This window comes from Ptiloglossa arizonensis, chromosome 2, assembly GCF_051014685.1.
Source record: "Ptiloglossa arizonensis isolate GNS036 chromosome 2, iyPtiAriz1_principal, whole genome shotgun sequence".
Classification (NCBI taxonomy): domain Eukaryota; kingdom Metazoa; phylum Arthropoda; class Insecta; order Hymenoptera; family Colletidae; genus Ptiloglossa; species Ptiloglossa arizonensis.
The window spans coordinates 31,344,551-31,369,718 of NC_135049.1; the positions used below are offsets into that span (position 1 = coordinate 31,344,551).

At 47.8% G+C, this 25,168-nt stretch overlaps 2 protein-coding genes across 5 annotated transcripts in view; one reads left to right on the forward strand and one right to left on the reverse strand.

The window, feature by feature from the left end:
- LOC143143548 (sex-regulated protein janus-A) overlaps positions 1–25,168 on the reverse strand; it is a 74,421-nt gene that overhangs the window by 36,420 nt on the left and 12,833 nt on the right. The window lies entirely within an intron of this gene.
- The window catches only part of LOC143143545 (arrestin homolog), a 50,873-nt gene that overhangs the window by 14,717 nt on the left and 10,988 nt on the right, over positions 1–25,168 (forward strand). For 3 of the 4 annotated variants that reach the window (XM_076304913.1, XM_076304914.1, XM_076304915.1), the window contains exons 4-6: positions 9,500–9,550; positions 10,959–11,094; positions 11,650–11,799. In XM_076304913.1, the coding sequence (XP_076161028.1) occupies positions 9,500–9,550; positions 10,959–11,094; positions 11,650–11,799 (337 nt within the window). The remainder of the gene's footprint in view (positions 1–9,499; positions 9,551–10,958; positions 11,095–11,649; positions 11,800–25,168) is intronic. The other variant, XM_076304916.1, reaches the window with a different exon arrangement.

Here is a 25,168-nt window from a genome sequence, read left to right on the forward strand (position 1 = left end):
GCTCGGTGTACGCGTCAGGGACGATAAATTCTCTTTCGAGCTACATCTAACCTCGCGACGAGAGACGAGATTCACTTTTCCACTCGGCGCGTTCACGAGCGATCGAACGAACCAACGAACGCCAAGAAACAAACGCACCACGATGCGCCCTAGGAGTTCGAAACAGACGTTCGGCGGCTCTGACGTTAACTACGCCCCATCGAAGGGCACGCCGCTGATTAATTACGACAAGCTAATTAATTCACACCCACCAGACGGCCCTGGCAGGCGGCGAGAGTAAATTGAAACTCGGGCGAACGTTCGCAGGAAATTGAAACCGTACTCGGTCGATCGGGACCAAGAAAGGTCGATCGCGGCGTCTCGACGCGCCATCGGGGATCTCTTCTCGCCTCCTTGCCAAGAGGAGGAGTCAACCTCTCGATAAATATGGACGATGGGCTTGTCTCTCCGATGTTGCGCGTCCCGTAACGACATCGACCGAGCGGAAATTGTTGGTATTCCGTGCCACGCGCACCACGATCCGCCGAGCTGTTTTCCAACGAATCGGGAGAGATAATTATTCGACGCTGATCCCTTTCGATAGCGGTCGTTTCGTCATCAACGAAGAGAGAAAGTCGTTAACGAAAGCTTCCCCCTGGGTCGAATAGCGAGCTTCGATCCATCGGGTGGATAGTTACGAGTATACCAGTCGCGAACGTTACGAAAATTCAACCGGGACGAACACCGAGTGGACTCTAGTGGGGAAAAACCCGAACCGGTGATATTTCCGGGTTTCGAGAACTCGGAAAATATCCGATCGGTGTCTACGTAACGAAAGTTCCGGGAGATTTGAATTTCAAAAATTTTAATCACGGATGCTCGCGGTTACGACGCACTTCGTCCCGCGGATACCAAACCGGGAATTTAACGAGCTAGTCACCCGGTGATGCTTCCTATCGGGACACAGAGTTCGTTCGCGGTATGGGGGTTACAGTCGACGGACCATTCATCGGTGAAAAAACATTTTAGTAAATGGTCCCTGAAAACGCGCTGGAGTTACTCGCGATCGATACCGAATTCACCACGGTGGTCCGGTTGAATTTTGACCGGTTTTCAGCGCGGTGTCGGTTTCCATTTGTTTTGCGAACGAGAAGAAAATATTTCCATTTACTTCGACGAGCACTTCGCGGCCACCGATTTACGCGTACGCGTAAATTTTACGTAGACCAGGATAAAAATTACCGCCGATCATACGAAACGAGCAACGCCAATATTCTACAATTAAGCGTTAAGCTTCGCGACCGGTGGAATACGCGTACAAACGTGGGAACCGCGCGATTGATTTTCGAAAAGAGTCGGTGTAATGTTTATTTTCGGTGAATTACTCGCAACACCGGCGAGAATCGCGGTACGTAACGAGAACGATCGTAACGAATATTAATGCATCGCAATTGATATTAAATTTCGACCGGAATTTCCTTTCTTCCGTATCGTCCGCGCGGTAATTGTAACTCGCGATTAATTCAAACTTAGCGTTAATTGTATTATACACGTTTCGTTCGAAACTACCGTTTACCTACGCACGAACCCGATATGGATATTTATTAACGGTGTCGGGCGAAACGCGAGCATCGGGGGCTCGTTTCCTTTCTCCGGATTGCTTCTATAATAATTAAGTGCAGATCGGCCGTTGCTCGAGGATAATCGCGTAATATCGCGAACACAACTCGCGTCACGGAAATCGGGAACAAAGCGGGCCGATCGCGACCAATTAGAAGCGCATCGTTCGCCCAGCTTTACGGATCGAGCGTAATTCTCGTCCCATCGAGTTCCCAGAGACGCGAAACGTTTCGAAAACACCCACGACCCCGAGCGACGAAGAATGGACACGCGCGACCATCTAAATAATTCTCCAGGAAAACAAGCGGGGAATGCAACGAAAATAAATTCAAGGTTCGAAACGCTCGTTGGGAAACGGAATCGGGATAGTTACGAATATAACCAGGGTCGACGCGATCGAACGAAAAATATCGAGTTGTTACGAGACACGGGAAATATATCGCGGCGACGAGTATCGTAGAGAACGAAAGCTCGATTCGTCGATCTGGAAATCTTTCGAGATTTCGAATACAACCAGGCTCGACGCGATCGAACGGAAAATATCGAGTTGTTAGGAGACACAGGAAATGTATCGCGGCGACGAGAATCGTAGGGAACGAAAGATCGATTCGACGATCGGGAAATCTTTCGAGAGAGATATCTCCGGTGGTTATCCGAAAAAAAATTCTCCCTCGCTCCATAGCCGCGTCGTTAAAAGGAGAAATACCGGTTCGATCATCGATAAAGTGACTGTTCGAAAGGTTTCTTGGCAAACACGAAAGAACAGAACGTACGTCCGATGGGTAGGCAAAGTTACGTATACAACGCTTCGTGTAAAAGAAGATTTCTCTCTCGGGATGTTCCTTTGTGGGTCGAGCTGGCTTACTTCTTTAAAATACGCATCGGTACCGTACAACTCGATGAAAAGTTCCACCACGGACGGAGATACCTGGCAGGGGAAAAGGTGAAACTGTTTTCGCGAAATTAGAGAATCTCGCGACGGTTCGCTACCGACGACGGAGCAGAAAAAATTGTTTCTCTTAGTACTTTTGAACCAGAAGCTCGTTCCGCGAGGTAATTCGCCCGCTGAATTCGGTTCTCGTTTCACCTGCTTGCCCGCGCGTTCCGCTCGGCAGTGAGATTGCGACGGACGTTGATAAACGCGATGACAGCTCGCGATGCGTTTCGAGTTTCGCACGAAACTCGGTGCGCAAACATATCCCGATATTGTGTACGCGAACGATAACGGAACGACGTGCTCGATTCTGCGCGACTTTAACGATTCTGAACTCGTTTCGCGCTCGCGAGGGAACGACCTATTCCATCGCCCACGTTCACCAGGGACAACACCTAATCTACCGTCCACACTCGCGAGGGAACAGCCTAATCTGTACCCTTCCGATTTTAAACTACTTTTGCACGGTGTTCGAGCGCAGGGGATGCTTAGAACGTTGGACGTACTTTGTATAATATATATATATATATATATATTGTGTCGGATTGCTCGGAAATTCATTTCGTTCTTTTTGGTGAAAATGAAACACGATTTTTTTTAAGTGTGTAAACGTTTTATTAAATTATATATTCTCCATTTTGGAAAACGAAATCACTTTTCGAACAACATTTGGCGGCTCTGAGGTCAAAGGTAGGAGAAAGAGTGGGGAGAGCGTTTCATCTCGGGCCTGCTAGTGGACTCGTCGGTAAGGCTTTCTAGCAGGCCCTGCTTTATATAATACTTCGGGACATTGTGAGATCGGTAAAGAATCGTATATATACCGATCGGAGCAGGTACGAGAACTTGCGGGAAACGGTTGGTGGTTAGTTTCCCTCTGGTGGCAAGCGTGGGTAGCGCCGCCACAAACACAATAAATTAACGATATAATCGTTGAAGTCTCGATACTCGCAAGAGCTGCACGAGTGTTTCAATAAAGCCTTCTTTCATCGTTCTGCAAAAACGCGTTAAAATCGGAGCGAGAGACAATGAATCCTTTTCGTGCCCGAATCGTAATCCCGAGGTGACCTTGTCGTGTTTCGTACCCGAAAAATAAACCCAAGATTTCTATTTAAGGGTCAGGACGTATCGTATTCATACAACCAACGCTCGAGTAATAAACGTCAACAACGATATCCCGAGTAGACAAAACTTCTCGAGGTTCTTCGTAATTGACCACACCCTACGCTAGATTCAACGTCTTCTTTACAGAAACACACTATTATAGCTCTTATTTGGGGTGACGACCCTTTTCATACCTACCTTTTTGGGTCCGTGTCGAGAGCAATTCCACGGTCCTATTGACTTACGTTTAGTTACCAATTTGCAGAGAATCTCTCTCTCTTTCACATACACGCACACTCACTAACATACTACGTAAACTATCATCGATATTGTTAAATCGAAAAAAATTCACCAGTTGAAATTTTCGTACCGGTAGAGCAAAATTCGATTTAGAAGAACAAAGTGGAGCAGTTTCGCGATCTTTGTTGCGTCTCGGGTATGTCGTTCGTTGCTTTTTGGGACCTACGTGACTTATATCATGTTGTTTGTTGCTTTTTGGGACCTACGTAACTTATATCACGCTGTTCGTTGCTCTTTGGGACCTACGTGACTTATATCTGTCCTGGAGACGCAGAAAACGTAGAAGAATACCTACTGAAATGGTTGCCAAACAAACGATGGGCCTCTTTGGGTCAGTGTCGAGAGCAATTCCAACGACCCATTGACTTATGTCCGGTTACGATTTTGCAAAGAATCTCTCTCTCTCTCTATTTCGCATATACGTACACTCACTAACATAGTACGTAAACTATCATCGATATTGTTAAATCGAAAAAAATTCACCAGTTGAAATTTTCGTACCGGTCGAGCAAAATTCGATTTACCAGAACGAAGTGGAGCAGTTTCGCGATCTTTGTCGCGTCTCGGGTATGTCGTTCGTTGCTTTTTGGAACCTACGTGACTTATATCTGTCCTAGAGACGCAGAAAACGTAGAAGAATACCTACTGAAATGGTTGCCAAACAACGATCAAACGATGGGCCTCTTTGGGTCCGTGTCGAGAGCAATTCCAACGCCCCATCGACTTTCGTCCGGTTACGAATTTACAGATAATCTCTCTCTCTCTATTTCACATACACTGACTAGCATACTACATAAACTATCATCGATATTGTTACACCGAAAAAAATTCACCAGTGGAAATTTTCGAACCGGTCGAGCAAAATTCGATTTAGAAGAACGAAGTGGAGCAGTTTCGCGATCTTTGTTGCGTCTCGGGTATGTCGTTCGTTGCTTTTTGGGACCTACGTGACTTATATCATGTTGTTTGTTGCTTTTTGGGACCTACGTAACTTATATCACGCTGTTCGTTGCTCTTTGGGACCTACGTGACTTATATCTGTCCTGGAGACGCAGAAAACGTAGAAGAATACCTACTGAAATGGTTGCCAAACAACGATCAAACGATGGGCCTCTTTGGGTCCGTGTCGAGAGCAATTCCAACGCCCCATCGACTTTCGTCCGGTTACGAATTTACAGATAATCTCTCTCTCTCTATTTCACATACACTGACTAGCATACTATATAAACTATCATCGATATTGTTACACCGAAAAAAATTCACCAGTGGAAATTTTCGAACCGGTCGAGCAAAATTCGATTTAGAAGAACGAAGTGGAGCAGTTTCGCGATCTTTGTTGCGTCTCGGGTATGTCGTTCGTTGCTTTTTGGGACCTACGTGACTTATATCATGTTGTTTGTTGCTTTTTGGGACCTACGTAACTTATATCACGCTGTTCGTTGCTCTTTGGGACCTACGTGACTTATATCTGTCCTGGAGACGCAGAAAACGTAGAAGAATACCTACTGAAATGGTTGCCAAACAACGATCAAACGATGGGCCTCTTTGGGTCCGTGTCGAGAACAATTCCAACGCCCCATTGACTTACGTCCGGTTAAGAATTTGCAGAGAATCTCTCTCTCTCTTTCACATACACGCACACTACTAGTATACTACGATATTGTTATTGTTAAATCGAAAAAATTCACCAGTGGAAATTTTCGAACCGGTCGAGCAAAATTCGATTTAGAAGAACGAAGTGGAGCAGTTTCGCGGCCTTTGCCGCGTCTCGGGTATCAAAAAGCTCGTCTCGAGGGAGAGACATTGCACGCGAGTGTCCAGAAGAGACCGAAAGCTCGAGTGCAAATCCCAAGGGCGGTGGTGTCGTATTCCATACACACCGCGTCTTACAACCGTGGTAACGTTTCGGTGGCGTTAGACGCGCACCAGCCTGTTGATGCGACTATATTTACGGTCTTGCGCAAACGTGCACGTCCGCTCGTGTCCGTACAGCCTGGAAACGTTCGCGCGAGCGTACCTTCCTACCCTCGTGCCAACGACACCAGTTTTTTTTATCGCTTCGATGGATCTCGTGGCTCCGTTATCCACGTGGATCTTCACCGTTGCTCGTCGTTCACCGTTCGAGAGGAAATCCCACGGGACGAGGTCGAATTCCGGCGAACTGGTCGAGAGAACGGCCATTTCTTTCCCGAGAAAAGTTTCGTCGGCTCGTATTCGCTCGTAAATTCACCGAGCGGCGCGCTGATCGACGAATCCACGAAAGGAGGAAGAAAACGAGAAACGAGGGACGAAAATATTTTCGATAACCGTACCGGAGATCCTTGAGAAAGATCAAGTTCCCCGCGACGTTGCATCGTAGGGTTTGCACACCGTGAACAGTGGGATCGTTGTTTTTCTCGCGAAGTATTCTTGGGGCATACGTGTCGCAACGAGACGATGCACGACAACGAGAAAGTAGCTTTTTCTTTCCTTCGAGTAATCGAATCACCGACGAATAGACCGCGACAACTCGTTCGAGTGGAATCGAAATAAATTCGTGCACTCGTCGACGCGTGGAAAAAATTGTTCGCCGACAGCTTCGATCCTCGCGACGACTGGATCGTTTCGTACCAGAGATCTTTATTTTCCGGAACTTTTCCAACCGTAACTGTATCCTTCGAAATATAAACAAATTCCAGGGGGTAGAAGGACCGTGTAAAACCCGACACGGTTCTCGTCGATACATAGTAAATCCTTAATAAAAGAAGTCGCGCGTGAAACGGTCCACAGTCGGTTTTACCGAAACACATCGCGGCTACGAGTTTCGCTGGTATTGTTCGCACGGAGAACGTAAAAATACGGGGACACGAGTGCGTTTCACGATCCAGATGCCCGTTAACAGTAGGTTGAACCTTTCGTTCGCGGTCGAAAGTTCGCGATACGCCTGGTCGAAATAAAACGATCGCTGGGATACCATTGTAACGAGACACAGGTGCCCGATACGCTCACCGCGGGAGTTTTCCGCTCGAACGAGGCGAGCGGGCACGCGTGCACGCGAGCGAGCGAGCGGGTCCGACGGGCAGCGAATCACGCGAAACGCAACCAAGAAAATCAATTTATCCTTGACCCGATATACCGTACCTTTGAGAAACCGTGCATTTTAATATCGAAGGAAACGAACCGTCTCACTTCGGTCCCTTCCTTCGGATAATTACTTTTCTTCACCGAGCCCTTTGATTGTTTTTCTTTTTCCTAAAACTACCACCGACCGAGTCGGTTGTCGTTCGTTTACGGCTATAAATTTCGTTAAACGCCACGCGACACGGTTATCCACGTAACACGAGATACGAGCGATACGCGGGACATAAGCGGTGAATTGGTGGCGATCCGCGACGGAAATACGTTCGGGGACGCGTTACGACGAGCCGAAGGTACCGGGGACGTTTTACAACGATCGTAAAATGTTACGCGGCCCTTAAAACCTTTACGCGACTAATTGGCCGTGAGCAGAAAGGCTCGAGACGTGGCCGCCGTAAAACGCGGAACTCGCTCGAATGTCACGGACGAGACGCTATTTTCACGGTGGATGCACGCGTACGCGTGGCACTCGTCCCTACCGGTTAGAGTGCAAGCGTTTCACGCGATCCGTTGCACTCGTTGACGCGGGTTCTCGAACGAATCGCACGCACGTTCGTCGATGCTCGAAAGTCACCGGTCCGGATCCTCGTTTCCGATTCTCTCGGCTTTACGAGGCGCTCCGAACGCAAAATCCTTTCGTAGGTGTAGGACAGATCCCGTGCTTTCGAACGTAACACCGTCCCCCTGGGAAAAAGCAATCAACCAGACGAATCGACATGCCGGCAAAAGTTATTTATACGAGCTGCCTCGCGCCGAACCGGCCATCGAGAATCGTCTCCTTCGGTCGTTACGATGTTTCCACGAACGCGATATTTTTTAATACCGAGCACTTTAAGAGTTCGGTTATTTTCTAAAGTTTCCGAGGTAAATTACCAACGATCTCGCATCGTATGTATTTTCGTTCCAACGAACGGCGTGTACCAAACTTTCGGCTTATTTTTCCACCGTTGGATTATTGTAACTGTGTGCGCGTTAATTTTGGTACCAAAGGAAAAATATACGTACCGACTCGTCGATACTTGGAATTCCTTCCAGAAACGAGTTTCTCTCGTTCGTCGATGATTGCGCGCAATCGTCGACCATTCTTAAACGTATCGGGTACACGATGTTCGGATGTCTCCGCGATTGCTTTTTGTCATCCTTGTTCCCACGCACCCCACCGAGAGGAAAAACGCGAGTTTCGAGTAGGTTGTTCTTCCTTGTCGGGACAGAATCGCGTAGATTTTCTCGAGCGTACGTTTTTCCTTGTAATACCGACCCGTGTAACGATCTGCCGGACTACGACTTTTTTTTTACTAAAGAGTGCGCGTATCGTTCGAAACGACTTTTAGGATGCTTCTTGAAAAGGGAAATTAGAATTACGGTTCACGTACCGCGATGTCGCGACAATCGGTCGCGACGATTGCCAAAAGGGTTGGAGAATCGAGGAAATTTAACAGAAATTGTTCTCGTTTACGTCGCGTCGATCATGGTCGCACTTTTATTCAACGAGTCGCGTTCTGTCCGCGCTTCGTTCGAAAGTGTACACGTACGACGACGAGATGGAAATTCGCGCATAAATTATTCCCAGAAACAATACGGTCGTTCAATTACAAATTGAACGAGAGGGCGGTGCTTCGAGTTCGCGGCCGGTGTATCGTTTTAATCCCCTTTGACTTAACCGGGTTCGCGCGAAATGAGAAAAAAGTCGGTTCTTCCCACGAGAGGAGAAAAAAATTTCTTCCACCGTACAAAGAAAATTACGGCTCGACTCTCGAGTAAATCGAGACGAGATTTTTACTACTCGGTCGAGAATTTTCTTTTCCTTGTTTTTTTTTTCTTCTTTGTACCACGAATCCGCGAAATTGGATGTAAATAAATCGTACGATCCGATGGAAAGATTTATTACCTTCGGTTCTCGATCGTTCGTTACCATTTCGGACGATTAAGCGTACGGAAATTGGCGCAATTACCGAACGAATCGACTCGATTACTTCCCTCGCGTTTAAATATTCCCAACGTGCTTCGACAACCTCCGTTGCTTTTTTTCTTTCTTCCTCTCGTTCCCGACACCCGTAACAATACCTCTCGACGACCTTTGACGTTGTCTTTTAATTGAAAACTCGGTCCGCTCGAAATTAAAAGCAATTTAAAACTCTCTTCGGTATCACTCGAATAACAGGGGAAAAGAAAGGACAACCGGTTGGGAGACGCGATGCCACGAGTAAGCAGAATGCGGACGGTGTCGAGTAATTTTCGCCCGGGTCTGACCCAGTACGGTTACGTTCCTTCGTGGACGGATATCTCTTTCTTTTCCCTTGGAATTTCTCATCGCGTGTGTCTCCCGTTGTCCGCAATTTTTACATTACGAAAAGGTCAACGAGTGAGAACCCACGGCCGGGAAACGACACATCGAACGGTTCGAACGTTCCCGATGCGTTAAACGATTGTCTGCTTCGTGTGTTTCAGAAGAGTCGAGGCCATCGCGGACAACGCCTCCGACTCGTTCAGCAATCAAAGGTAATTTTGCCAGAAATTCTCGTAACGCGATGAAAAAACACTACACGATCGAACACGATCCGTCGTACGTACCGTGAACGAAAAATCGGACGAAGCATCGCTTCGATCGAAAAATCGAAACTGTTCGTGGTGGCGCGGAAGCCCCATTTCGCGTCGTGACGCTCGAGAAAAGTTTCTCGGCGTCGATATTACGCGTTAACGCGTCCCGTTGCACGGTCGTCCACGGAATGTAAACAAACGCGGCTACCGAACAAAGCAGCGGAATATTCGCGACGATACGGTACGCTGCGTTCGAAAAAACTTCGAACGAACGGAGCAACCGGAGCCTCTCTTTTCATCCTCGTATAAAACTACGGGAAAATATCTCCTAAGAGCGAAACTTCCCACGGGTACTAATTGCGATATAAGCCCCGGAAAACGGAGAGCCCGACACCCGAGACACCGGATAATTCATAGTAAACAAGCGGGCCGAGTAAACGTCGGTGTCTCGAGATCCTCGAAACGTAAGGAGAACCGACTCGTGAAACACGGACGAAAGGATTTACAACCGAATGGAAAACTCGTTTTATTCGTAATTATTCGAAACGATACCGAGGCGATCCGGAGATGTTGCCCGTTTCGACTTGGAACGTTTCGTGTATCGTTAATCGTCATCGAGAGCAACCACGTATCATCGACGCGCGCAACTCGTTGATGTTAATACGCGGATCGGAACGATAGACAAATTTGCAATGTTCTTCATTTACATTTGTTTGCGATGCAATATTCATTACTCCGACCGAGGGGAATTATTACGAAGCTAATGTTTTATACACAATTACCGTAATGTGTACCGTCGGCAAATATTTATCGAATATTATTATAATCCGGAAGATTCGTCCGCGGTGTCGGTACTTACGAAAAAAAAAAAAAAAAAAAAAATTATAATTTCAACGGGAATGAAATTTAAAGCGCGACAACGAATGGCTTGGAAACGATATTTTTTGCCCTCGAAAGGAATGCACAACCCGACATCTCTGTCCGCGCAATTATCGATGCACACGTATCCGTTTCGATCGATTGGCATTAATAATACCCGCGATGCCGTATAAACGCGTCCCGTGTTCGTTTTAACGCGATATCCCAACAGAATTATTAACTCGTGTAAACGGCGCCGCGGATGAGAATTGCGAACAAATAAGCCGTTTGACGAAAAAATTAACTCGTATCGCCTCTTTCGGTGCTGTTCGTTAACTTGTACGTATCGTTAAAAATAAAGAAAAAAAAAAAAAAAAATAGAAAACAGGACGATCGATCGTTTTCGTACGTTGCTCCACACGGAACTATACGGGACAAGTTCGTGTCAAGACAGCTCCGAGCACCCTTTCTTTGTCTCGATGCTCGGTAAACAGGTTTTTCTATGCCCCAGGGTATACAAGAAGTCATCGCCGAACAACAAGCTCACACTCTACTTAGCGAGCAGAGATCTAATCGTCAGCGAGTCGAGGATCGACAAGCTTCAGGGCGTGCTATTGGTCGACCCTGACTACTTGCAAGACAAAAGGGTGAGTCGTCGAACGTCTATCGTTTTTTTCCCCACTCTTCCCGATCACGTCGAAATAGTGCACACCGTTTCTCGAGTACCGGGAGCTTTTCCACTCGGGAAATGTTTCGTTGCTCGTAATCCCGCGAACGTCACCGAATCGTCGAGCAAAGGGAACAACGGGTACCCGGGCGACTCGATTTAAAGTCGTTTCTCGTTCGACGGATTGGCTTCGACTTGGTCGAAGTTGTTCCGTGGAAGGGCAAACACGGGTTTAATTTTGTCCGTGGATTTCCAAGCGATACGCTACCGACAAACCTAATTAAAGTTGCATCCAAAGTTCCACCCGCTCCGAATCCACAGTTACGAAGGAGCCCGCGAACAATGCGAATTCGACGCACTTGTTATGTAAATTACCTAACGCTTTCGTCCGGGGAAATTTCAACTATTTACACCCGATTTATCTCGAACCGAGTATTATCCAACCGTGGCAAAGATTCTACGAAATAATCGGGTAGATCGCGAGATGGAATTAAACAATCTGTTTGCTTACTGATCAGCCAGAGGCGTGTTCCAGGTGTACGGTCAAATTACGTTGACTTTTCGCTACGGAAGAGAGGACGAGGAGGTGATGGGATTGAAATTCTGCAACGAGGCGGTTATGTGTCTAGCGCAATTGTATCCACCGTTCTCCGGCACCGATCACCAGGAAACGACCCCGTTGCAGGTTTGTAATTGTAATTGACTCGTTAAACGGAGAAGCTCGTCGTTTGCACTCGTACGTCTTCCGTGAATTTTTCTTTGAGATAGTCCTGTCTCTGGTTCTATTTGGGATGTTTACACGAATTACGTAACGTGTGCATTTCTCGGGGACAAGGTTGCATTCGATTTTCAAAACAGTGTCGAGTAACTTTTCGCGCCTCCAACGAATCACGAGATTCCTCTCGGTTACTCTTTGACGAGATTCGACGAAAAGTGATCGCGTCGACGATCCGCGTCACGTAAACTTTGATTCAGGCCGGGGTAACAGTCTTCGCGAAAGATCGACGCGCGAAACGTTTGTTGTCGGATCGAAACGAGCACAACGACTCGTCGTAAACTCGTTCGACGCCGAGTTGATCGATGAAAATTGAATAAAGATCGCGGCCACGCGTTCCCACGACAACGCTAGAAACCGATTTAGTAAACCGTCGTCGAGTTGTGGAAAATTTACAAAAAAAAAGAAGAAACAGACCCTCCGGTATTCCGTATTCTCTGTGCAAGGTGAATTTTCACGACTAGAATAGATTTCCGAGTTTCTCGATAAAAGTCCTCCCTCTCTCGCCTCCTCGCGTATCTCTCGATCTGTAAACGACCGACACGCGTCGCTTTTCCGCGCCCTCTCTGCTCCCGTTTCACAGGCAATCGAACATTTATCGCGAACGAGGCCAAAAAAAAAGAAAAAATAAAAGGAAAAACGAAGAAAATAAAAGAGAAAAACATACCGAAATATTCATCGAGAAGAATCGAGTAAAATATAATATGTACCGACAGAATCGACGAACAATATTCGGTGCGTCGAGCTGGCCGAGGATTTCTCGGTCGATTAATTGAGCCGTTCTGGGCCCGGTATTATTTGGGGTAACGACGTGGAAATGCAAGTTCGTAATCAATTAATGGAATAAGCCACTCGGCTTAGCAATCACTTTCCCGCTCCGGTAATTAGAAACTTACCAGCAGCGGGCGCGACGTCGATCGCAAATTACAGCGACGAGCTTGTAACCGTTTTGCTTTTTCGAGCGTGCGATTTCTTCTTGAAAACACGTGCCCCCTCGATGTCGCCATGGTGACCAACAAATTTGAAAAGAACTACTTTCTTCGCTAACGTTCGTTCGTAATTTGCATCCGATCGCGAATTCGCTAATGGCGCTTTAATCGTGTTCGTTGGGCAAAGGATTGGTAAAATTCATCGTCGAAGCGTTAAAAGTTCAATTTACCCCCGAGCACCGACATTATAATATTCCAGCGATGTTTACTCTACGTGTTTGTTACGTATTCGCAAATCGTACCGAGTAATTTGTTACGCGCGTTACGAATGTAATTTTAATATCGATCGAATTAAAAACGTATCGTTCCCCGTACGAGTTCGAAAGTGTATAATTTCTCTCGAATCATCGTCGAATCGATCGCTTTTCGATAGATCGTGGGCATCGATACGACGAATCGTGCTCGAGAATCTCGCGTTACGTTTTCGAATGATACTCGAACCTCGTTGTCGAGAGGATTATACGAACGTTGGTCGACAAACAGTGGCAGGGTTCGGATTTCTTCGAAGTCGTAACTAAAATTCAAGGGTCGTAAATCCAGACGTCTCCTCTTAATATTCGATCAACGCTCGTCTCCATCGGTTCAACGGGGACAACAGAGATGAGACTCCGCGCGAATCGGTGCTTCTTATCGCGAACCGTAAAAGCAGCTTTTACGATCGAGATGCGAATCCGAAGAGCGTAGCGCTTTTCGCGCGGCGTTATCGCGCCGAGCGGATAAGTTACGCGCAGCCTTTATCGATCCCGCCGATCGCGGATTGCTCGTGCTCGTTTCGCGGTGCGTCGATCGATCGAAAACTGGATCGAAGGACGCGAACACTCGAAGGACGCGAACACTTGTCCCCAATGTTGACGAGAAATCGTCGACCGTGTTCGAAATCCAACACGAATCGTTCCTCTTTAAATTCGTATCGATCTACAATTGAGAATATTAAGTTGCTCGAAAAGTATCGGGTTGTTCGGAAAGACATTTCGTTCATTTCGGTGAAAACGAAACGCGATTTTTTCAAACCGTACAAACACTTCGTCGAGTTACAGATTCTCCGTTTAGTGAAACGACTTCCCGAACGAGCCAATATTTCCGAAGGGGGAGCATAATTGAATAAAAATTAATTTCCTCCCGGTTGAACGCGTAAAGCCCGCGATACGAAAGGTCACCGATGTTCCTTTGAACGAAGCCATCTATTTTTCCAAGTACTCGACCGTATATTGCGAAAGATCGCCGGTTCGAGGGTACTTTCGTAGGGAACGACCAGCTGCATCGATCGAAGCGTTGAAAAATGTACGATTCCACCGGAAGAAAAAAAAAAAAGCATCGGGCGATTCACGCGTGATACTTTAAGGGTCTATCCGCGAAGCTCGAAACATTTCTCGAGTAACGAACATTACCGAAGATAATCGCAAAGCGCGACTTGTCGCCCGCTTACGGTAAATCGTTCGACGTCTGCGAAGTAGCGCCCTCTCTCTCGGATTAACGAGGGCTCGATCGCTATCTAAAACGAGGTAATAAAACGTTAGAGTTCGCGCGCGGTGTGCTATGAACGCGGAAAGTTCACGGTAGCGGTGTAACTCGCAGGATCTTAATCCGTCGCGCGTATTAAACCAGCGAAACGTCGATATCTCCGATGGCTGATCCTCAAAAATGGCGTCCAGCCGGCTCGAACGAGTCGTAAACCGTGCTTAGGCGGTCTCGACGGTTTTATCGCGCCGATCGATTCGATCCGTCGTTACTCGAGACGGATGGATCGATGGAACGACCGAGTCTCGATCGAGGAGAGCCGATCGGAGTACGGGAGGGCAACGTTAACGAGCCAAGGATCTCTTCCGAGCGGTCGAGATAACGTTCGCGAAGGTGCGAGGCATTGTCTCGCGTGATCGAACACGATCGAGAGAAACGACGCCCGTCTCGAAACCCGTGACGGGCAGCGCAGCTGCTAAAAATACAGAAGCCTCGTTCGCTCGCGTCGTTGCTCCGTGGCTCGAATACGCTCCAGCGTCTTCGAACCACCGCGGAGGGAAAACACCGGGCGGGAATATTCGACGCACGACGATAAAAGGGGGAGGGGAAAAATCGTCGCGGGCCTTTTCTTCGTCGACGTTGCTCGTAACGCGGCATCGATCCGTAAACGAGACCCGATGCTATCGAACTCGACGAGAATTTTTCAAGCTCGTCGAGGAGCCCTCGAACGGGACACGAGAGAGATAAGAAACACCCCGAGACGATCGAGTACGTTTTCGAATATTCAACGGACCGTGCCACCGATGTTCCGTGGTCAACGTACGGGGAGTCCGAGACGAGCCAAATTACTGCCAAAATTCCAAACCTAATAGGTCCAGTTCCCGGATGTATACACGCTAAAGTATTTAGCCGGAGAGGACGACCACGGTGGTCGGATGAATTTCAAGTCGGGACGCGGTGGATAGTCCGGGCTTTGAAGTGGAAAGCCAACGTACATACTTTGGAAGACGTCGAGTTCCCAAAGGGCACTTTAGCGACTCGGTGACCAGCGGGCCGATAATAACCGAGGAAGGCCGCTCGTACCACGAAAGAATAAAACTCGTTCGTGGTACCGACCGAACGAGACCGGGCCAATGTCGAGAGCCAACGGTGCTCGGGATTAGGTCGCGCGTATCAATTTCGTTTCCGCGCTCGACTCGTTACATCGGTCAGATAACCGTGGAAGGTTTCAACGAACAAGGCGTTAAGGGATCCGATAGATCGTTGATCCGCTCGGAAATGAACCGTTAAGCTTACGGAGCACGGGACGCGCGTTATATAGGTCGTAAGCTTTGTAACCGATACGCGCGACGTCACCGAACAACGTGCACCGAACCGTTCCCGGGAATCCCTCTTCTGCTACCCCTCTTCGTCCGAGAGTCCTTAAACGGGCTCGTTTACGAAAGGTTAACGCGTCGAAACTTTGCCCAGCGAAAAAAGAAACCGAGAACTACACGATCGAGCGCTCTCTCGGCGCGTTTTTTCCCTCGGCGCTGTTCAAAGAGGAGCCAAGCCCGAACGAACGGGAGAAGCGTCTTCGAGCGACTCGTAACCACGAATCGTGGTCATCTCCGCGGAGTAACGTTACAAACGGTCCCAAGGGGGATGACGGAGAGTCAAACGAGGGGAGAGACTTCTCGACGTGGTCGAACATTCCACTGTTCGAACCAAAGCGAGCGTTGAAACGCTTCTCGAATCGATCTCCTCGCTTCTCGCCTCGGCGACGTTTCCTCGACAAGAATCGTCTTCCGTGAAATTTCATTACCGTCCTTCCAGCTCGTCCTTCGATTTCCGAACGAATTCGACCTTGGTATCGTTCATGCCTAATTCATCCGGTGAATAAATAATGCAACGGGCGGGGGTGTAGCCACCGTGAAATATCAGGAAAAGGGAGGCAGCAGGCTGATAAATAATTTACACACGGTACCGAGCGACCTGACTCTAGGTCAGGGTCAATGTCAAGGCTGTGCCGCGCCCTCTCGTAACTGCTTCGAACCGAGCGAGACGCGTTTCGCGCGACAAAAGCGCGAAACTTCCTCCGACGAAAATCTATCTACGGTGATGGCTCCGCCGCGACTTTACGATCCTGGGAACTGCTCGTGGAAGGATATCCACGTCGCTCGTTCGACGCGGAAACAACGATGCAATTATGCATACGGCTACGAAGAACCCGAGCGTTCCTCCCCAAGGGACGATTCCTCGCGAACAAATACGTAGAAAACGTGGATAGAGATCTTTTCGTACCAGGCTTCGTTTCGCGTGATAACCGACTTTCAAATTCGGTAACAGCTGGCTCGAGCCTGTCCGGTCGTTGCTCGTCGTTTCTATTCGCGTTTGTCTCGTCGTTATCGACCGGTTAAAATAAATACCGTGGATGTTTACGAGCAACCAACAGATGCGGCGAACGACGAAAAGACGCGCGAGCGAACCCGAGTCGCGCTCGATGATCCTGACCGTTGGAAATATATTCGAGGAATAAATAATTCGGCGTAGGTTCGAGGGATAACGAGCCGACGTAACGCAACCGTTTCGTTGTTTATTTCTACGCAGCTCGCTCGTTAAGAGGGCCGTACTGCGCACTTTTTCCAACCGCGACTATCCGTTACTCGCTCACCCTGGCAACGCGTCACGGACTTTTTCCAATCGATTTTCACGAAAACGAAACCCTCCAACGAAGAAACACCCTTCTACGTTTTCGATTCGGTTTTCCACAAAAAATCTCCCCTCGACCGTCGGCCAGTATTTTCCTTTTTTTTTTTTCTCTTTTATCGCGAACGATGCGATTTCGAAGGACCCTGTCGGTAAAAAGAAGACGCGCAAAAAATCAAACGTCGTCTCGAAGCTCCCTCTCGAAACTCGTCGGCGACGAAAGAAGGTAACAAAAAAAAAGAAGAAACATTTGCATTCGTTCGTCGCTGGAGAGAAACATTTGCAAACGAGCGGCTGGTGTTAAACACGGTCCACCCTCGCTATCGCCGACACCGTTCGACAAAGGGAATTTCGAATCAACGAAACGCAAATAACCGCCACCGTTTGGCCACCGTGAACTCCTCGTTGTCGCGATGCAACAGTTTCCACCGGAGCGAGAAACGATCCACGGCCGACGGACAGACTTATCGCGCCGATTGAACGCGCGCGAAATTACATTCGGAATCCCCCATTGGCTCGTTCGACGTCTCAATGGAAGGATTAACTTTTCCCTCGACGAGATCCCATTTATATTTCCCGTGTCGCGACACGACGCGACGCGACGCACCTTCGCCGTGAAATGGGGACCGGGCGCGAGATCTCCCGGTGAGTTTTACGGTGTGTTTTCCTTCGGAAACTCGTTCCCCTTTCATCCTTCTGTTTACGTTGGTCGTTCTCCCGACTCGGGTTACATCGTAGCATCTACCGGTGTACTCGTAGACGCCGTTTCCGCTAACCTTCTACCTCCATCTCGTAAGGAAGATTTAAGAAAAATACTCTCCCGGGACCTACATCCATTTCAATTACACGGGCATCTATCCTTTGTTGCGAGCGGTTCCGTATACCCGGTGATGTCCATTAAATTCTCGCCCCGTTGCATCGAATTTACCGAGAGACCGAGAGAGATAGAAACAAAGACAGAAATAGAGAGATAGAGAGAGAGAGAGATTCACAGGCAGCGGTCCGCGGTTTTTCGCGTAATTAACCGCGCACAGCGAAGGGACGGTCGTTCGAATTCCATGGGACCTGTCCACGTAATAAGCGAACCGGGAGAATTCACGGTTCATTTCGCGTTTGTACCGAGCGCTACCCTCCTCCACCCTCCGCTCGTGGATTAAAACGATCGCTAATTAAAACGGTGCCGGGGATCGCGATTGTTCACGGCTACTCGACAACGATCGCGTTCTAATCTTCCCGACTCTCTCTCTCTCTCTCTCTCTCTCTCTCTCTCTCTCTCTCTCTCTCTCTCTCTCTCTCTCTCTCGCTCGCTCGCACGAGCGAACGTTACGGGCGAAGAAAATACAACGGCGATAAAGTTCGCCGGTTTGCAATTACCCGGAAAACCGGGTCGAGGACGCCCGCCTTTTACGAGATCGCTTTCGCGTCGTTTTGTTTATCACTGGACGACGATAAACGAATATTCCCGGAGAGACGAGATCGACAGGCGGCGTTGAACATCGAGCGCGAGACTCGAGTTCACCGTCGTGGTACTCGCGGCTGTTCTCGAAAGCTTTCCGACTCTCGTCGCTTCGTTCATCCGGGGATCCACGATCCATAATAGTATCTGTTCTCTGGTATTTTCACCGTTGTCTACCGCTACCCGTGGATTCGATTTTACCGGATCTCTCGTCGTATTCGAATCGCGAAGGGAGACCCCTGAAATACTGTCTTCGGTAAAGACGTTTACTTCGGTGACAACGAGTGCGAGTTTCTCGTTCTAGAGTTTGCGAGGATTCAACGCCTAGAGTACCGCTGATCCGAAGATCGCGAACTACGAATAGATCCACTCTTTGGTGTTCACCGGTAGCAAACGAGTTTGACTCGGGACGATCGAATCTCGAGTTCGGATCGTCGAGGACCTATTCGGGGGACGCTAGACGGTATCTTTGTTTCTCGTGATATTTTTCGCGATATCGGGAGGGGTAGAAAGAGTACTTCGTCGCCGACAGAACCGACGCGAGATAAGATACGTTGCGACGCAGCAATCGCCACGGGGGAAAAGGTCGGATCGCTTCTCGAAATTGTCGAGTCGCGTCTTTATTTTCGCGACGAGACGGTTTCCACGATGTCTGAGGGGCTAGAGGATAGCCCGTATCGCGGTGTACTCGTCACCGATACCCGATATCCATCGCGATGGATACACAATTCCGCGGACGGAGGAGATCCGCGTAGGCGAAACGCGATCTCTCGCGGAGTGAACGCAATTCCATCGCGATACGCCCCGATCGTCGTTCGTTTCGTCGTTCACGAATATATCCGCGAGAATCGATACCGTAGTAAAGGGTTGGTTGACAGTCGCCGTGGAATTTTCTCGTTTTTGAATATCAACTGCTGCCTCGAGCGATAGATGCTCGGAAACCGTTCGGATAATGCCCGATACGCGGAATCTCACGGCGTGACGCAGGCAGGTTCGATCCTGTGCAGGAGACGACCCTGGCCTGCATCGTCAGCGCAGAATCCTCAGGTCGTAGCCAGGAATACGTATTTTGCAAAATATTTCCGTGCAAGGATACCGAGAAACGGTTCCCGAACGTTCCCTCGAGCGAGGTTTCGTCGAGACGTTCGAAACGTCTGGTAAAGTGTTCGCTCCTCGAACGCATTTCTCTAATAATAGGATAAGTGTATGCGGACGCGTCTGGCAACAAGTGGCGTCACGAGCAGCTATATTCGGTCGTTCCGCGCGAGAAAACGAATCGAAAGTATACGATACAATTTCGTCGCGCGGGGCTCTTCGTTCTCGAGGATAATCGATTTCAAAGACTTCCGGAGTACGCGCGCGACTCGACGTGGAACGTGTGCCTCGAGGACATCGATTTTCGCGAAAACGGAACCACGTGGAAGAAAAAAAAAGAATTTCACTCTATATTTTCGATTCGCTTTCTCGCGCAGAACCACCGGATTACCGTTTCCACCGAATCGGTCGAAGAGTAACGTTTAAAGAAGAACGATCGCTCCAACGACGACAAAGCGGTACGAAACTGCGTTCAACCGTTTGGAAAGAAAGCTCGCGGCAAGTCCGATTTCTGCGAAGCTTCGTGACTCTTAAAATATTAAAATCTATCGACGATTCCAACTACGCGGAAGAACTTTCCTCGATAACCGTGGCGCTTCCAAAGTCGATCGCGTTTGCCTTAAACCGCCGTAAATGCTCTCCGCCCCCGAGCAGAAGTTTGCTCGAGTTTTCCTTAACGATTGGTTCATCGTTGCATCGAGCGACTTAACGAAACACCTGGCTCTTTGCCGAGCGAGTCGAGCGTAAAAACTCTTGGAAAAATATATACTCGCGGAGACAAAATTGTCGTCGAGGACGAGAGCCTCGAAAAAAGTGACGTCGTTCCGCGTCCTTATCGGATCGCGTTCGTACCGCGTCCCGAGATTGGCTCCCAAGTGAAGAAGAATCGCTCGACGATAATTGTCATCGCGAGGGAAACGTTTTAACTTCGATTCCCAACGAAGCGTGCCGAAGTAAATTGGCATAATACGGCGGTGCTCGAATAAAATTTCAATTACGTCGAAGAGAGTTCCCCTCTTACCTGGACTCGCTCGATCGTTAATTCTCTCGAAGATGTTCTCGCTGAACCCGTTGTTAAAAGCGAAGAAGAAGGAGGTGGAGGAGGAGGAGGAGGACGAACGTCGGTTACGAAACTACCGAATCTGGCGAGTATCCACTTAGGTGTAAATTACTTCACGGTCGAAGCGCTCTTAATTACCCGCTTTTTGCTCGACGAGAAAAGAGAAATTCGCTTCTCTTCTCGACGAAGATCGAACGAAACGTTGCACTCGAGATCGTCCCGAGATTGCTATGTATCTTTTTCTCGCGGTATCGTTTTCTGTTCTTGCATCGAAACGACCGGTTCAACGACCGGTTACGAAGCTCACCGAAGTTCGAACAAGATCTTCGTTTCCTTTTATCAACCGCTGCCGAAAACTGCATGTAAATGCACATTCGCGAACGGTGAACGATCGATCGTTGTTCGTTGAAACGATCTCGACTCGCGTAACGAGTGTCTCTTTGTTGGCGAAAAATTACACGTTTTCTATGCCTCGAAGCTTCATCGCGGAACGAATCGACCGAAAGAACGATAGATACTCTTCTAGGGACAGAGATCTTTAGGGCAAGAATTTCACGTACAATTATTGGCTCCAACGACGAGGGTGGTTTTGGTCCCCGAACGAAACAGCAACACAGGGGAGAAAAACGATTCGCGTCGAGGATTGACGGACACAAATGGAAAGTCATTACGACCGATCACCCTTTCAGGGTCGGTCATCGATCATCGTTTGTTCCCCGGCCGGGAACATTCCGGATCGCCTCTCAAAAGTCAAATAAAAAGCAACGAGGTGGACGCGTCGTCGTTGCGAAACGATCCATAAATTTAACATCTCGCAGTCGCTACGCATCCAGAATTCGTAAAGCTCGAGGTTGAACTGTTGCGCGGTGTTACGATTAATTATCAATCGTCGAGCGTAAAAGCGAAATTATTTCGTGAATTCGATTACGGGAATTCTATTGGGCTCGTTTCGAACAACGGCTGGTATTAAGGCTGTTCGACCCTTGATAGTGTAGAGAAATGTTAGACATTCGCCAAGGTTAACGACGATACACCTCTTTGATAATAATAACGTGAAATACATTCAAGCACGAGGCTCCCACTCTACGATCCACGCGTCTCGATTTTCTGACCCGTTCATATGTAACAAAGCCCTTTTTTCAATCGCCACGTTCGTCTCCTCCGGCGTAAAAACTCCAGACTCGTTTTTCCAATGATCCGTGCACGCTCTCGAAACCGATATCCTATTGTAAACTATAAACATCCGCTGGATGTTGTTCGCTCTGTCCCAAACACTTTTCATTCACACGCAGTCGTACCGATATTTATCTCGTACCTACGGTAGCGTAACGTTCGATGAAGCGAATACGATAGCTCTGTTACAAATTAACGTAACAGAACCACGTTGCAAATTACTAGGTTGTTCGATAAAACTTATTGAATAGTACTGTTCGATGTAGCACTGTTCAATGTAGTACTATTCAATGTAGTCCTGTTTAATGTAGTACTGTTCAATGTAGTACTATTCAATGTAGTACTGTTCGATGTAGTACTATTCAATGTAGTACTGTTCAATGTAGTACTATTCAATGTATTACTATTCAATGTAGTACTGTTCAATGTAGTACTGTTCAATGTATTACTGTTCATAGTAGTACTGTTCAATGTGTTACTGTTCAAAGTAGTACCGTTCAATGTAGTCCTGTTTAATGTAGTACTGTTCAATGTATTACTGTTCAATGTAGTATTATGCAATGTAGTACTATTCAATGTAGTACTGTTCAAAGTAGTACTATTCAATGTAGTACTGTTCACTATAGTACTGTTCAAAGTAGGAGCGTTCAATGTAGTCCTGTTCAATGTAGTACTGTTCAATGTAGTACTATTCAAAATAGTACTGTTCAATGTATTACTGTTCAATGTAGTCCTGTTCAATGTAGTACCGTTCAATGTAGTACTATTGAATAAGTTTTATCGAACGACAAAACTTATCGAGCAACCTATCGAGATCGTTATCGCGGTACGTTGCTCGATCGAAAAATACTAACCGGAGGGTGATCGTGACGGTTCGGAGACCGGTAATTTCAGCCTCGATGTACGATCGTTGTGAGTAAAAAATCGTTGGCGGTGAAAGGTGGAGAAATTGGAGAATTCCGGGCACCGAAAGCGTCCGGTGTTTGGAATGTCCCGCAGGTGGTGGTTTTATAGTACGGTCCGGGTGAAATTTCGGGCGTGTTCGACGATATTTCAAAGACGATTACGAGCGTTCCGTTCCAACGTATCCGAAGCCGCGAGCACCGTGACCCGAAATCTCACGGCACGTAGAACACATCGCCCTTGCGTCCCGGCTTCGAGTCTATGGTTCCCAAGGCCGATAATAAATCATCCGCGGTGCAAATAACGACGAAAGGTTTACGTAAGAGCCGCTCTCCGCGCCGTATCCTAAAATTAGAAACTTTTGCCCGGTAAGTGAAACGCAAGTTTGCTCGCTTCGGTACTCATCACGAGGTGCAATATCTTGGCGCGCGGCTACGTTCCTCGGCCACGCGGGGGCCGATATTATCGCGGTGAGATTACTCTCGGTGGACGAAGCACAACGGCTCCACTCAAACGACGGGATAACGTCGTTTCACGGTGGCCTACGAATGTTACCATTCCACGGCCGGCGCATTTCAAAGGGGGCAATGCGACCGAGCTGAAAGCCGCGTTACGTCGCGCATCAATCGTGCATACAACGAGGCCGCTTCACGCCGAACAAGGCAGAGAAAAAAGAAAAAATCGGTGACTAGGCTAGGCTAGGGTAGGCTAGGGTAGGCTAGGTTGGACTGGATGCGAGAAGGAGTCATCGAAGGAGATACTCGAACGGAAAATGATCGCGTCTAACCGACGATACCGTGGGACATCGTCAGAATACGCGCAAGGCATCGTTTCTCTGATTACGGTTCGGACAAATGTTCCGTGTAATATCGTAATTACCAGACCGCAAATTTGATGCATTCATGGTGTACACGAAAACCATATGCGCAACGTATCCATAATATTATCCACTTGCACGAAATGAAATATTAATGTTACTATATTAATTTACGAAATATATTCTACATAAATTTTGCATACGTTTCCCGCGTTAGCATAAACGTAGAAAATTCGGGTTTTAGGGATCGGGCTTTTGCCACCGTGTGGTATCAATGATACGCTTTACATTTTTTTTTTTTTAATTGTAAATAGGTGGAGCATAGAAACGTCCATAATACACTCGGGAGAGGAAAATTGTTTCGCGAGCAGCTTTCCAACGCGAAACGTTTCTTCTCGATCGAACGATAAACACCGAAACGAACGGTCGAACATTGTCGAACGATATCCACGAGACGCGATTTAAATATCGAAGAGGAGCGTAACGATATTCACAATCGAGAAACGATCGAACTCGATTCGTTGGCCAAGACGGACAGCCAACGGCTCGACTTCCATCCCCCTGGATATTGATTTTGCGAGTACGTTAAGTCCGTTAATTGCAAACTCTCGTCCAGGCTCGAACGTTTTACATAAATGAACGTGTCGTCGTCGTCGTCGTCGTCGTCGTCGTCGTCGTCGGGAAAGCGGTCGCGGTGCGGAACTATGAAACACGCGAATGAATGAAGCCTTTCACGTGGGGATCTATTGAAACTTTTTCGTCGCGTTACGATTTTGCTTATTGAAAACGACGCACGCGGACGCGACAATGCAGTGTCTCGACAATGGTTGACATTTGCCTGCGACAACCTTTTTGCCGTGGAAACCTCACGCACGGAATTATGCATAACTCGCGTTCTGCGCTCGTCACCTGTGCAACGTTTCGAAAACCGTTAGATTTCGTCTCGGTGGTGCACGATCGATTCATCGATCGACGCGATTCACACGACACGTGTGACTCGTACCGGTGAACGATACACCGGTGAAAAACAATAGGGGTTCTCGTATCGAGGTGTCCCATTCGACTCTTCTCTTTGTTCGGGGAAACGCACCGAGACATCGCCTCTACAGTGAAAATAGAAAATCTAATGGAAAACCCGAGGTACATACCGTTGCGAGGTCGAAACAAACGATTGCTTTTTTTTTTTTCGTTGTTATATTTACTTATCGAATTGTACACGGCGCCAGGAAGCGAATTTGTTTTGGCTAACTCTTAACAAAAATAATATTAAAACGGTCCGGTTGAAAAAATCCTATTAATCGCGTGGAAACGTTCGACTGAACTTTCAACACTATTTTCGGGCAACCCACTTTTCCCGGATCATCCGCTCCGTCATTTCTACGTATTTTTCGCCAAATTTCGTACACGTACAAAAGCCACTTTTTCCTTTTTGTTTTTTTTTTTTTTTTTATTTTCGGATATTTCCTCGCCGATAAAGTACGCAAATTATTACCCAGAATGTAACTCTCTCGTTTTTTTGGAATAATTCCCGTCCGGTTTCTCGAAACTTTAAAATCGAGTCCAACGATTCCATTTATTGGTACCGCGAATCGTGCGGGTAGTCACGTTCCGAACTGTGTGTTCGCGCGAATGAATTCTTA